Source organism: Bos taurus, chromosome 15, assembly GCF_002263795.3.
Source record: "Bos taurus isolate L1 Dominette 01449 registration number 42190680 breed Hereford chromosome 15, ARS-UCD2.0, whole genome shotgun sequence".
NCBI lineage: Eukaryota > Metazoa > Chordata > Mammalia > Artiodactyla > Bovidae > Bos > Bos taurus.
Window position 1 is genome coordinate 39,757,665 of NC_037342.1, and position 15,392 is coordinate 39,773,056.

Genomic DNA, 15,392 nt, shown 5'->3' on the forward strand with positions numbered 1-15,392 from the left:
CTCTCACATCCATACATGACCACTGGAAAAACCACAGCTTTGACTAGACGGACTTTTCTTAGCAAAGTCATGTTTCTGCTTTTTAACATGCTCTCTAGGTTTCTCATAGCTTTCCTTCCAAGAAGCAGGTGTCTTTTAATTTCATGGCTGCAGTTACCTTCCACAAGTGATTCTGGAGCCCAAGAAAATAAAATCTGTCACTGTTTCCACTTTTTCCCCTTCTATTTGTCATGAAGTGATGGGGACTGGATGGCATGATCTTAGTTTTGTGAATGTTGAATTTTAAGCCAGCTTTTCATTCTCCTCTTTTACTCTCATCAAGAGGCTCTTCAGTACCTCTTTGCTTTCTGCCATTAGAGTGGTAACCTCTGCATATCTGAGGTTGTTACTTCTCCTGGCAATCTTGATTCCAGCTTGTGAGTTATCCTGCCCAGCATTCCTCATGATGTACTCCATATATAAGTTAAATAAGCAGGGTGACAATAAACAGCTTTGACATACTCCGTCCCAACTCTCTGAATCAGTCGTTTGTTTCATGTCTGGTTCTAATTGTTGCCTCTTGTCCTGCATACAGGTTTCTCAAGGGACAGGTAAGGTGGTCTGCTATCACCATCTCTTTAAGAATTTTCCACAGTTTGTTATGATCACACAGTCTAAGGCTTTAGCGTGGTCAATGAAGCAGAGGTAAATGTTTTTTTAGAATTACCTTGCTTTTTCTATGATTCAATGAATGCTGTCAATTTGATCTCTGGTTTCTCTGCCTTTTCTAAATCCAGCTTGTGCTTCTGGAAGTTCTCGGTTTACATACTGTTAAAGCTGAGCTTAAAGGATTTTGAGAATTACTTTGATAGCATGTGAAATTAGTGCAATTGTACATTAATTTGAACGTTCTTTGGCCTTGCCTTTCTTTGGGACTGGAATGAAAACCGACTTTTCCAGTCCTGTGGCCACTACTGAGTTTTCCAAATTTGTTGGCATATTGAGGGCAACAATTTAAAAGCATCATCTTTTAGGATTTGAAATACTTCAGCTGGAATTCCATCACTTCCACTGCTTTGTTTGTAGTAATGCTTCCTAAGGCCAACTTGACTTCACATTCCAGGATGTCTGGCTCTAGGTGAGTGATCACACCATCGTGATTATCTGGGTTGTGAAGATCTTTTTTGTACAGTTCTTCTGTGTATTTTCACCACCTCTTCTTAATCTCTTCTGATTCTGTTAGGTCCATACCATTTCTGTCTTTTATTATGCCCATCTTCACATGAAATGTTCCCTTGGTATCTCCAGTTTTCTTGAGATCTCTAGTCTTTCCCATTATATTGTTTTCCTCTATTTCTTTGCACTGTTCAGTTAAGAGGGCTTCCTTAATCTCTCCCTGCTAGTCTCTGGAACTTTGCATTCAGTTGGGTATATCTTTTCCTTTCCCCTTTGACTTTTGCTTCTCTTCTTTTCTCAGCTATTTGTAAGGCCTGATAACCACTTTGTCTTCCTGCACTTCTTTCTCTTGAGGATGGTTTTGGTCACCTCCTCCTGTTACAAACTTCCCTCCATAGTTCTCCAGTCACTCAGTCTACCAGATCTAATCCCTTGAATCTGTTAGTCACACTGTATAATCATAAGAGATCTGACGTAGGTCATACCTGAAAGGTCTAGTGGTTTCCCCTATTTTCTTCAATTTAAGCCTGAATTTTGCAATAAGAAGCTGATGATCTGCACCACAGTCAGCTCCAGGTCTTGTTTTTGTTGAACGTACAGAGCTTTTTCATCTTCAGTTGCAAAGAACATAATCAATCTGTTTGCGGTATTCAGCATCTGGTGACGTCCATGTATAGAGTCATCTCTTGTGTTATTGGAAGAGGGTGTTTGCTGTGACCAGTGTGTTCTCTTAGCAATACACTATTAGCCTTTACCCTGTTTCATTTTATATTCCAAGGCCCAACTTGTCTGTTACTCCAGGTATCTCTTGACTTCCTGCTTTTGCATTCCAACCCCCTATTATGAAAAGGACATCTTTTTTGGGTGTTAGTTCTAGAAGGTCTTGTAGGTCTTCATAGAACCAATCAACTTCAGCTTTTTTGGCATTAATGTTTGGGATTACTGTGATGCTGAATGGTTTGCCTTGGAAACAAACCAAGATCATTCTGTCGTTTTCGAGATTGCACCCAAGTACTGCATTTTGGACTCTTGTTGACTATGAGGGCTATTTCATTTCTTCTAAGGGATTCTTGCCCACAGTAGTAGGTATAATGATCATCTGAATTAAATTCACCCATTCCCATCCATTTTAGTTCACTGATTCCTAAAATGTTGATGTTCACTCTTGCCATTTCCTGCTTAACCATGTCCTATTTACCTTGATTCATGGACCTAACATTCCAGGTTCCTACGGAATATTGTTCATTATAGTATCTGACTTTACTTTCATCACCAGACACATCCACAACGGAGCGTCATTTCCACTTTGGCCCCGACTCTTTATTCTTTCTGGAGCTATATCTCTGCTCTTTCCCAGTAGTATATTGGACACTTACTGACCTGCGGGGCTCATCTTTCAGTGTCATATCTTTTTGCCTTTTCATACTGTTCATGGGATTCCCGAGGCAAGAATACTGAAGTTGTTTGCCATTCCCTTCTTCAGTGGACAACATTTTGTCAGAACATGCTACAAAGCTACTGTAATCAAATCAACACAATACTGGGACATGTAGAGATAAATAGAGGGTGGAAAAGAACAGACTCCAGGAACAGCCCCCCAGGTATATGCTTTCTCCATGAAAATTCCTGGAATTTCATCATTCAAAGGCAACCAGCAACAGGTAAGCCCTGACAACTTGGCCATTTGGTAGCAAAGCCTAACACTAACCTTCCGTGTTCCCAACCACCGACAGGTACCTTTGCTTCTTCCTTCCCGGGGGAGATAGAGGTCACGTACCTCCAGGTCTCTCAGTCACGTCTCATTACACAGCCACCTTCTCACCTACCCTCTCCTTAGGGTGAGGAGCCTAAGGCTGGCTGCTGCTCATTCTTTATTCTGTGCTCTTTCTATTTCCTCTCTGCAACTAGCTCTCCATTCCCATAGCTCTGATTATCTTTAATGCTTAGGATTCCCAAATGATATTTTCAGTCTTTACTTGTCTCCAAAATCCTAGTCTGGCATCTATAATCATCCCTATTTCCAGTTGGACATCTTACATACTTATCTCTGCTGGAGACTGCACTGTCCTTCGAAGCATAAAATGTGTTATCTTCAACTCTTCCTCCTCTTTGATCTTTAATATTCAGTCAGTTTCTAAGTTCTATTCCAAATGTCTTCTCAGATCCCCTCTGCCACTCTTTAATAACACTCATAACACCTAAGTTTATGGCAACCATCTAGTCAACTCACTCACATCTTCCTCTACCAGCATTGTTCTTGTTCAGTCCTAAGTTGCGCCCAACTCTTTGGGACCCCATAGTCAGGCTTCCCTGTCCTTCACTATCTCCCAGAGTTTGTTCAGAGTCATGTCCATTGAGTCCGTGATGCTATCTAACCATCTCATCCTCTGTCGCCCTCTTCTTTTGTCTTCAGTCTTTCCCAGTATCATGGTCTTTTCCAATGAGTCAGCACTTCACATCAGGTAGCCAAAGTACTGGAGCTTACACTTCAGCATCAGTCCTTCCAATGAATATTCAGAGTTGATTTCCTTTAGGATTGACTGGTTTGATCTCCTTGATGTCTAAGGGACTCTCAAGAGTCTTTTCTAGCACCACCGTTTGAAAGCATCAGTTCTTTGGTGCTCAGCCTTCTTTATGGTCCAACTCTCATGTCCATACATGACTACCAGCATAACCCTCCTAACACCATTCTTAGGATGCCCATCTTGTGCTCAGGAAGCTATGAGGGCCTACAGCATCCCCAATCCTCCTGTTCATCCCAAAGTCTTGAAAAACATCTCCTCGTTCCCTCTCTCCACCCAATACATCCCTTCTCTCATGTCTCATGAGAGAAAGGATTTATTTCTGTGGTACAAAAGTCAGGGTGGGCTCCTGGACCTGAGAGGTCCTAGACACCTGTGAATAAAAGCCACTGTGAGCATGGATGAATTGGGTGGTGGGTAGAAGACACTGGAAAACACAACTCTGAATGAAATATCACCTGCAAACATTATTCACAAACAGCAACCCACCCCAGTAAAATGATCATCCATGTTTAGAAAGGGAGGGAAGTGTGAACTATAAAAGCCATAAATAAGTTTTTGGTCCCAGTATGTACTGAAATAGATTTAAAACAATTATGATGAAGGGAGTGGAAATGGCAAAAGCCAAGACCAAACTCAAGGTGGCAGGGATTTATAAGTGAATGTGAAGTGGCTCAGTCATGTCAGACTCTCTGTGACCCCACGGACTGTAGCCTACCAGGCTCCTCCATCCATGGGATTTTCCAGGCAAGAGTACTGGAGGGGTTGCCATTGCCTTCTCCAAGGGATCTTCCTGACCCAGGGATCGCATCCAGGTCTCCTGCATTGCAGGCAAACGCTTTACCATCTGAGCCACCAGGGAAGCCACGTGGGTTTTAGAAGGCAGCTGCCAATTAGTTGAAGACCACCTTGGTTATTATCAAGATGCCTGGAAGTGCACTTGAACTTGGGGGTGGGAGGGTAGCATGGTAGATAGATCAATCCTGGGTAGCAGGATCTATCTCTAACAGATTCCACTCAGCCACCCTCCCTCCTCAAGGCCTCCTGTTGGACTGACCCACTGGCAAGAGCAGGGCTGACTTCAGGTGGCCAGGGAGGGTGGCATGGATTACTCCTGGCCTTCTTCCTTTCAGTTGCTTTCAAATCATTTTGCCTTCTTAAGTAATGGAGGGCGGGGAGTGGGAGAAGGCAGAGAAGGAGAAGACGCTTAGATTTAAAGGAAGGTGACAGGCCACCCCAAATGAAGGTTCCAGCACACAGAGGCCAACTTACCTCTACTTTTTCTACTACTTGCTTCCCAAAGGAGCAAACTTTGGTGGAGCAGGTGACTGTCATATTTTCAGAACTCTCATACTGACTGGTTACGCCATAAAAAGCCCCGGCATCGTCTTGAATATTGCAGTTTAAATCAGCCTGTAGGAAATGAAATGGAGGCGAGGGTTACTCTCTATCACAGGAGTCATGGCAACAAGCAGTAACTATCAGGCGAAGACTTCCACCATGCTGGATGGAGGGCAGTGGAGGGCCAGGGTGGCTCAGAAAGGTGGTGAGTTCATGCTCAGCTAGAAACAAGTTCTATGGCCCATTGATTGTGTTTTGAAGAGAATGCTCGCTTGGGTAGTCTTCCCTTGAAATAATGACAAGCTGCATGTATCGATTTCATTTTTACTTTCTTGCATTCAGTATTTAATCTATTTATTGGTTCATTTTTGTCTGCACTGGGTCTTCGTTGTGGTGGTTCTCTTGGTGTGTGATGCGTGGGCTTAGCTGCCCCGTGGCATGTGGAATCTTCATGGGCCAGGAAGGAACCATTTCTCCTGCATTGGCAGGTTGATTCCTAACCACTGGACCACCAGGGAAGTCCTCATTTAGTATAGAATACTATATATCCTTGTAATAAAAGACTCATGAGGTCTCTGAAATATGTACAGAAAGCAGTATGTGAACTGGATTCATATTCACTGATCTGTGGATATATTTAAAAGGAGAATCTGTAGCTGACTGGCCATTTGTTATATATGTAAAAAGAGAAACTTCATTACTAATCATGTACCCAGAGGGGAAATAGTTCCTATTAAAGACTGACTTAGAAAGATGTAAAACAGTTAATACAAGGCCCCACTCATTTAACATATTCTTATGACTATTTGCTATGTGAGATTCATGGTAGATATAAGACTACAAGCCAACATGAGAGAAATGTACAGAAAATAGAAAATAGCTCTAATTTAGATAAAGTCAGAGAAGGTAATAGCACCCCATTCCAGTACTCTTGCCTGGAAAATCCCATGGATGGAGGAGCCTGGTAGGCTGCAGTCCATGGGGTCGCGAAGAGTCGGACACAACTGAGCAACTTCACTTTCACTTTTCCCTTTCACGCATTGGAGAAGGAAATAGCAACCCACTCCAGTGTTCTTGCCTGGAGAATCCCAGGGACGGGGGAGCCTGGTGGGCTGCTGTCTATGGGGTCGCACAGAGTCGGACACGACTGAAGAGACTTAGCAGCAGCAGCGGCAGATAGAAAGTAAGTACCATGTCAAAGGCACTCAGCATACAGAGGCCAACTTACCTCTACTTTTTCTACTACTTGCTTCCCAAAGGAGCAAACTTTGCTCCTTTTTCGGACCATGGAAACATTATTTTCAATTAAAGGTATTTACTTTCAGGATGGTTAAGATTTGAACATGCAGGGATGGGCTAAGGGAGTATTGCACATGGAGCAGCCTGGAGTGCTTAATTTTAGCCACACTGCAAGGACGAAGGAGATGGGGAGGAAGGAGTGTGGAAATGCAGCAAGGTCCTGGGTTGGGGAGGGCTTAATGAGGGGGGTGAATTGTATGCTGTAGGAACTGGGGACCCCTTGAAAGTGTCACCACCAGGCAATGAGGTGATCAGAGATGTGCTTTAAGAAAAGGTGTCTCAGCGTGGTATAAAGTCCACTGCAGAGGGAGGCTGGGAGGCTGCTGCAGTGGCTCCACCACTAAGGGCAGACCCCCTTCCCTCGAGCATCCACTGACCCTTTCCTGCACTCTGGGCATGGGTGTGGAGCTGGGGATCAATGAGTGAGCAGGAGACAGTCCCTGCGGTCGTGCAGCTGACAATTTAGGAGGGAGGACATTGCAACAGAAATAAGCGCTCCTGGGATGGGGACAGAGACATGAGAACAAACAGTAGGGAGGGAGCCCTTGCGGGCAGGGAAGCTTCAGATGATGATGCAGCTCAGATCCAGAGAGAAGAGCTGGCGTGGGCAGGCAGAGCATGATGTGAGAGAGTGTGCAAAAGGGCAAATGGCCAGAAACAGCTGGAACACAGACAGCAAGGAGAGAACGGGCCTGGAGAGGCAGGGGTAGGAGGGGGCTGGGGTCTTACACAGGATAGGGGCAGTGATAGTTTAGGATCAGATCTGCAACCCAGAAAGTCACCCCTGATCACAACTTGGAGACACTAGAAGAGAGTGAACGCAGAGATGCAGCAGGAAGCAGGGTCAAATGAAGCACCTGGGCTGCAGAGAGAAACAGCAGTGAGTCTGACATAAAATGAGACTGTATTTTGTGAGGTCCGGCACATTTCGACTCACTGATTGTTAATACCTTCACAGGCACTAACTACCATAAAGACCTGAGTCATCCTACATGTATTTTTAATAAAGATCTGCATTTCAACTTCCTTCTTAAATTGAGTATCAGGAAAATGTCCATTTCCTCAGGCAAAACTTGGGATATTCTGGCTTCAAATAAAACGGACCATATGCTTTATATTCCCTTTTCTTAGGTGCCAAGAGATTCAAAGCTACATTAAATGCTCTACTATAGTAATTAACTTATCCTAGGTACTTCTAACAACCAGTGTCCAACTCCTGTGACTGGATTTCTGCTTTTACTTGCACTGATACTTGTCCAGTTTTATGTTATCCATACATTTATGTGCCCTCACATTTTGTTTTTTGAAATTTTGTGGGGCATAAAGTGCAAATAATTAAAAATGCCTAGGTGTGCCTTTTTTTCACATGCAAAGGTGAGAAATTGAGCTTGTGGCTCAATGAAACAGCGGTCCAGTGGGAAACCAGAGGTCTCATCCTGAGAACTGTATCTGAGCTTCCCAAAGCTGGAGAGGGCCCTGGGACTACCAGGGCTCCAGCCTTCAGGGGTGAAAGGTACCAACGTATCCCAAGAGCTCTGACACTGGGCTGTCATCCAGTCTTCCCAGGCAGGTGTTCCCTGCTGTGAACTAACAGAACTTCGAGCTGGTCCTGCCATCCCCTGAGAATACACACAGCTGGGAGAAACAGCTCAGGTGTTTTGTGGTAGTGGGATGACCAGTGATGTTCTTTGTGGGACTGGTGCTCTTACTATTATGATGTAGCTTGTACGAACAAGTTTTAGCTTAAAAAAAAAAAAAGCACACACAGCAACAATAACAAAGATAAAAATATATACGTGGCAAGTAAATTAAAAAAAAATCAAACTATAAAAAGGAGGTACATTTTATTTCTACCCTGTGCTTACCACTCTCCTTAGGTGACCAGTTATCAGTTTTTCAAGTATCCTCTTAGAGATATTTAGCATTTACATATTTAAGCATACACATTCCCTCTTTTCTGCACAAACCATAGCATTCTTCTGAGCCTGGCTTTAAATCAATTGATCAATCAATAACTACTTTTTAGAACTCATATAGTACTGATATAGGGCTTCCCTGGTAGATCAGTGGTGAAGAATCCACCTGCAATGCAGGAGACATGGGTTTGATCCCTGGGTTGGGAAGATCCCCTGAAGTAGGAAATGGCAACCCAGTCCAGTATTCTTGCCTGGAGAATTCCATGGACAGAGGAGCCTGGCAGGCTATACAGTCCCCAGAGTCCCAGAGCATGAGTGAGCACACGCATAGACATACATACACTGATACAGAGCATCAGTTTTTTAAAGAAAAGCCCTTTGGAAAATTGAACAGCCACACTTTTGGTGGCTGCATACCACTCCATCATACAGATGCAATATAATTTAACATATCCTCTATTGATGGACATTTCAGATGCTTCCCAACAACAGCGCAGTAACAGGCAGAGCAGGAAAGGTACATTAGAAATTATTTTGACTTTTTTTTCAAAATTTAATCTTTCTTCCACTTCTTACTTATTTTTGGCTGTGCTGGCCTTTGTTGCTGCATGGGCTTTTCTCTCGTCTCAGCAAGCAGAGGCTACTCCCCAATTTTAGTTTGTGGGCTTCTCATTGTGGTGGCTTCTCTTGTTTCAGAACATAGGCTCTAGGGTGCTTGGGCTTCAGAAGTTGCAGCTCCCAAGCTCTAGACCACAGGCTCAATAGTTGTGGCACAGAGGCTCAGCTGCTCTCCAGCACGTGGGGTCTTCCCAAACCAGGGATCAAACCCATGTCGCCTGCACTGGCAGGCAGATTCTTTACCACTGAGCCACCAGGGAAGCCCCTACTTTGACTTTTGTTTTCATTTAATTTTTAAAAATTCCCAGCTTTGAAAATGAGAAATTAATTGACCATAAATACATTGTTAAATAATATTGCAATTTAAATTCATTATTCTGATGTAATCAAGTTGTTATGAAGGACTGATTAATAATCAAAAGCAGTCTGGTGTTTGTGGCGTAATGGGTGGAGTGTGGGAAGGAGCTGGGGAAATTAGCAGTTGGCGGGGGAGTCAACAGGAGAGCGCAAGGAGCTATCAACCTCAACTTGCGTCAGTGCTTTAAGCAGGAGGGAGGTTTCTTAAGAAGGGCACCTCAACTCCCTAGGTACACTGTTTTCTTTCTTTTTTTTGTCCAGTGCTCCATTTTTCACTTTATTCACTTCAGTGGCATTATCTTTCTCTACAATTTTTAAGCGTTACTTTCCATTCAGTTGTTACAAAACCTTGGCTATATGCCCTGTGTTGTACATGCATCCCTGAGCCTAACTCACAGCCAGCAGTCTGCACCTCCATTCCTCCACCTCTACACTGCCTCTCCCCCCAACTGGCTACCACTAGTTTGTTCTGTGAGTTTGCTTCTTTTTTGTTATACTCACTAGTTTGTCCTATTTTTTAGATTTCACATATAATTGATATCATACAGTATTTATCTTTTTCTGTCCTACTTATTTCACTTGCTATAATGCAGTGGCCTTTACTTTCAACAAGCCAAAGATTTACAACATAAACAAACTAGGACTCTTAAGATCTAAAGCAAGCACAGAAATAAACATGCAAAATAATTCAACCATACAGACAATTTCAAAATGTTACCCAAGTTTAGAATGGCATTCGCCGTAAATTGATATTAGCAAAACTGCTGAAAATTTTCAGCTTTTTGGTTTCCATCTCTCCAAGTTCCCACACTTCAGTAAGGCTGGTGCTGTAGCCTCAACACACACGGCATATCTGACAACTAAGAGCGGGGGGTTTCCAAGGCCTGTTTCCTTTATTTAGCAAAATTATCACAATTATTTGAGTAATAATCAGCACTGTTCCACTGTTTTTAACTTTAAACACAAAACCTCTGTGGTAACAGAGAATGACAGAATTGAAGTAACTCTAGTTCTACTTTTTCGCCTTCATAGTTACTGCGCTCATTTCCAAATCATGGAAGCAGCAGCGCTGTGTGGACTGCAGCTCCAATGGTTCCAAACTGTCAGAACTTACTCTAGAAGTGAATATAAGAGTGAGTCTGTAATAGCATGTGCTATGAAAGAATAAGTAATAAAATGCATAAGCAACCCAAGTGTGTTAGTTTGAAGCATAAATATATATAGGTGTGTGTGTATATATACATACATGAAATAAAAACTCAAGACTAATTTTACCAATTGTTTAAGACTTAAACTAACAAAGGCTTTTTTTAATTAGGAACACTTCATTGATGGCGTTTTTTAGAACCATCGGCACAGGGTGATAATGAAAATGACAGCTGTTTTTAGATGGTTCTGCCATCTAGACTTCAGTACAACAAAACTCCTTAATGCCTACATCGGGGGCAGATAATTCCCATCCTCTCACCTTTGGTTCACCACTGTACCTTAGAATTCTCAAATTTAATTTAATTAGCTTTAATTGGGAATGGATAACCTGCAGGTATAATGACAGAAAGTATCAAAAATGAAAGTATTCAAGAATCCACATTATGAAACTCTGCCGTCAGAAACAATCTCGACAAACTACGATTTTCAAGTTGCCAGGATTAACTTTTTTACATGATATTAAAGTAGAACATACATTCAGAAGTGTACCAATCACAAGTTTACAGGTTGATTAATTTTTATAAAGTGAACACACCCATGTAACCAAGCGCCCAGGTAAGGACATGGAAAAGAAGTCCCCTCATCCACCCTCCATCCCAGTGAACATCAAACACTGCTCCCTTCAGTGTACCTCAAACCCCCTGTGTCACAAGAGTAACGCTGATCCTTTAGTCTTGTCTAGTTTTTGAATGTTACATGAACGGAGTCACATGCTGTTGATTCCTCTGTGTTTAGCTTTATTTGTGCAGCATTGCAGGGTGAGTGTCATCTATGCTGTGGTGTGTGGTTCATCCATCACTAGAGTACTCTGCTAAATGGAAAATACCACCTTCTATCCCTTCTACGGATGGACGTTTACAATGCTTCCAAACTGAACCTATTATGAAGAGCGCTACTCTGAATACTTGGGGATACACTTTTCATGAACACATGCACGCACTCCTGTTAGGTGTTCCTAGGAGTAGAATCGCTGGTTATGAGACATACGTGCATTTTCAACTTTCATTTAGGTAAGAGGAACAGATGGTTTTTGAATTATCTTGTTTTTTTAAAAAACAGCTTGAGAAAACTCCACATATAATTATTAGCATATATTTAACAGGTTGCATTTTTAAAGACTTCTCAACTAACACTAAATAAGCAATCTGTTATTACCACGCTTCTCAATTACTTTTGAACATGGAAAATAATTACACAGTCATCCAACCATATCACAGCTGTTCTTTGGGAATTTTCTAGGAGGTATTGATGGGAAAGATAATTATCTTTAGCTGATAATATTACAATTATCCCAGAAAGAAATGTGGTCACTGAACTCCTGCAGAGCAAAGGTAATATCAAAGAAAGAATGCTAGCATTAAATCAACAACGGGGGGGGGGGGTGTGTGAACTCTGTAATGAGTCTAGGATTCGTGCTGAGTTCATTATCCACCCTCTCCACTCCTTTTTTCCAACTGAAAACTCAAGATAAACCTATTCCACATAGTTTTGAAGGCAAGAAAATGAGAGAAGAAAAAAAAAAAAAAGTGTGCTGTTTCCAGACATACAAACTATTTTTGTCAAATCAGCTCTTATCTGAAATCAGGATATTTTCTAAGAGCAAATAAATACAAAAGTCCAAGAAACAACTAAAACCAGCAAACTTACCTTCCCAGCAAATTCCAAATTCAAACCAGATCCTGTTCTTAGGAGATGAGACAGCTGTTGGGGCACAGGGCAGACTGTCCCAAAATGTGCCCCAATGGCATTTTGATTATTTTGGATTAAAGTTACTTAAGAAACAACCAATGAAGAGGGACACGTGGACCCTCCCCTCTGTCTCCCCCAAAGCAGGAAATAAGTCTCTCAGTAAAAGGTGCCCTACTTGCATCTGGAGGTGGAAGGAGACCCTTACCACCAGAGATGGATAATTTAGGGTGGAGAAGTCTGTACACACATCTTGTTACTTTAAAAATGTACTTCCCCAAGCCCAAACTCTGTTTAGATTTTCTCTAAACCTATGTTTCTTTGTCCTGTCAATTCCTCATAAATTTATCATTTATCTAAAAAGTATGACAGATGCCTGCTTTGGCCACTTCTTAGATCCGGTTTCTATGTAAACCTCAATGCCATGAATTAAAAATTTGTTTCTCTTTTCCTTCCTGTTAATTTGTCTTGCGTCGATTTTATTTTCAGTCCAGTCATAAGAAGGGTAGCAGGGGAAGTTTCCTCCTGCCTAACTGGTCATGGACCATGTTCTACAAAAAAACAAAATAAACCTTGCAAATGTGGCTGGAGCGGGCAAGTCCATGCAAACGGGCCCCTCTAAGGAATCTCTGCCCATTTTTCCCTAGAACAAAAACCCTCCATATGAACTGGGATCAGAGACCAGCTCTTTCTCCTACCACCCAATGCAGGAATCCTTCCTACAGAACCTTGATTTACACTGTCTTCTGGCTAAATACCTTTAGATATGGGAAAATCATTAGTTAATAAAATACTTACCATGTTCTGGGCAGACTTAAGTGTTAGAGAGTTGTATTAGTCTTCTATTGCTGCTTTAACAAACACTCCCAAATTTAGTGACTTAAAAACAACATCACTTTATGATTCTCTACTTCTGTAGGTGGGATATCCAACACGTCCCTCGCTCGGCTGAGATCAAGGTTTTGGAGCTGTCCCTTTCTGGTGGCTCTACTCTGGGGAAAGGTGAGTCTTTGCCTCCTTCAGTTTCCACAGTCCTTGTTTCTCAGTCTCTTCCCTCCCACTTCAGAGACCAGCAACACCAGGCTGAGTCCTCACGTGGCCAGCTGTCAGCTCTCTAGACCTTGTCTTTTGCCTCCCTCTGCTACTCTTCAGGAAACTTGTGATTTCATTGGGCCCACTCACATAACCCAAGATACTCCCCTGCCTACTCTTAGCAACGCCCACCTCGCTTTCCATGTATTGGAATATGTCCCCTAGCACCATGAGAAGAACTTGGACACAACACTGCCTACCATTCCCGTTAGGTTGCCACCGGCTTCTCAGCAGCTTCCACCTAGAGCTCCGCTCTCTGGAAGCACACAGGCCTAAGAACAGTGCTGACAGACAACCCTGCAATTCTCTTTTATTTCTCCCCTAATCTCACCTTCCACACCCACTTCTCACCCATAAAGTTGTTCAGGTTCTATCAGCTTCCTAGGATCCAAGTTCCAGGCTTATTTTTAGTAAACTCCATGTGATTTCCCTTCCACCTGGTCCAAAGACGAGAATTCTGACTCTGCATCTGTCATCTTATCGCAGACACCTGACGGGCAGTGGTCATCATTCCTTTGCATCTCATTGTTCTCATATCTAAACTCAGAGAAGACCTGCTTCCAAAGGCCACCATGGTGCTGAGAAGAGAGAACGCACACGAGACTCATGTGTATGCTGAAACATGCCACATAAACGGCCGTGCCTATCAACCCATGGACTTCAACACTGTCCAGCAGAGATGAAGCAGAGCCTCAAGCCACATCTCCAGAGTGGGACCTGAAGTAGACGGTGGCTCATAATCAACAAACAAGGTAAAAGCTTTCCCCCCAGAGTTAGTCTGAGTCCCTATCCATGCTTATCAAGTGAGCAGCACAAACACAGCAATGACTTTTTTCAAACAGAAAAAGTAGTAGTTTTTTCGATTTGTGAGTTTATAACAAGCCTTAGGTTTTAGGCATAACTGCTCAAACAGGTACAAAATTACCATCTTTCCCACAAAGATATGATTAGAGATGTCATAAAATTCTGTCTGGAAGCAAAAAAACAAAACAAACAAAAAAACAAGGCAATAATTAATCAACCATCTGAGGAATGAATTGGGGATCTATTTGTGGACAAGTCCTGGAAAACAGCAATGCCAAGCAGAGAAAGCAGACTGCACTAGACAGCCAGGAAGCGAAAAAGTGAAACGTCACATTTCCCCAAATCCTTCCCTAAATAATCCTCTCTCACGCTTGTTACTTCTGCAGCCGAAACACGTAAGTTATCAGACAAGTCTGCGGCTTGGTTTCTCCTCCATTACCTCTCATTCAGCAAGCGTATCTGTTCACATCTGTGTTCCACTGTTTCATGTTTTTGAAATTGAAAAACAAAAAAAGCAATATTCTTCAAAGAATGATTCTTCCCATTTCATGGGTGAGAAAAATGAGATCTAACCCAGTTCTGCTGGATCCATACCGCAGGGAGGGCTGGACCAGGCGGTTAACTCTGCAAAACCGCAGGCCCCTGGAAAGCTAGTTTCAGATGCCTGAAGGACAGGAAGTGAGTATTAGGGTTGCAAGTGCAGAATGGAAGGGCGCAGCATTCAGCTGAGGACAACTCGTTTGTCACTAGACTCTGAAAGAAAAGGCCTGCAGGAAAAAAAAGGAAACAGATCAGCCTGAAGGCAGGGGCGCAGGTTGGGGTAGTGGGTCAGGAAAAGAGCAGGCTGCAGACGGCTCCCTTCCCACCCGTCTCTCCCTTCCCCCTGGAGGGCCTGGAAGGGCTGGGCAGAATTACTTGGTTGCAAAAAAATGAAGACATCAAGAGGACTGTCCCTGACAAGAGACAGTATAATAGGCACTGATGGATGCGAGGAGACGCTGGCATTTTCAAACCACCACTTTGAACCTCTCCTCTTCATCCTCTTCGAGCAATGATCAAAGGACCAAGATTTCAAATTGTGAAGCAATTTTTTCCAATGGCAGCATCTGGCTCCTTGGCAGGAGGCACTGGGAGCCGGGCCCTGTCGTGGGCGTCCATCCAGGCCTGCCACATGGTGAGGGCTCGGCTGCGCCGGGCACCACGTGGGCTTTGCAGCTGCTCCCCAAGGCGCCAAAGGACAATCGCTCTGCCCTTCGCCATGAGCCATCAGGCAGAAATACTCCCAAAGCAGCCTGGGCAGGGGGGTCTTGAGGTTGACGACTGCTCCCCAACCCTCTTGCCTGACTCATTTGTAAGCATCTGCTCCCTGGCCACGACCCCTGAAGCCACCCCA

The 15,392-nt window shown here is 43.2% G+C and overlaps 1 protein-coding gene across 12 annotated transcripts in view; it reads right to left on the reverse strand.

Annotated features, from left to right (window-relative positions):
- The window catches only part of TEAD1 (TEA domain transcription factor 1), a 274,482-nt gene that overhangs the window by 16,800 nt on the left and 242,290 nt on the right, over positions 1-15,392 (reverse strand). For all 12 annotated transcript variants that reach the window (XM_059875101.1, XM_024975801.2, XM_024975798.2 and 9 more), the window contains one exon: positions 4,950-5,090. In XM_059875101.1, the coding sequence (XP_059731084.1) occupies positions 4,950-5,090 (141 nt within the window). The remainder of the gene's footprint in view (positions 1-4,949; positions 5,091-15,392) is intronic.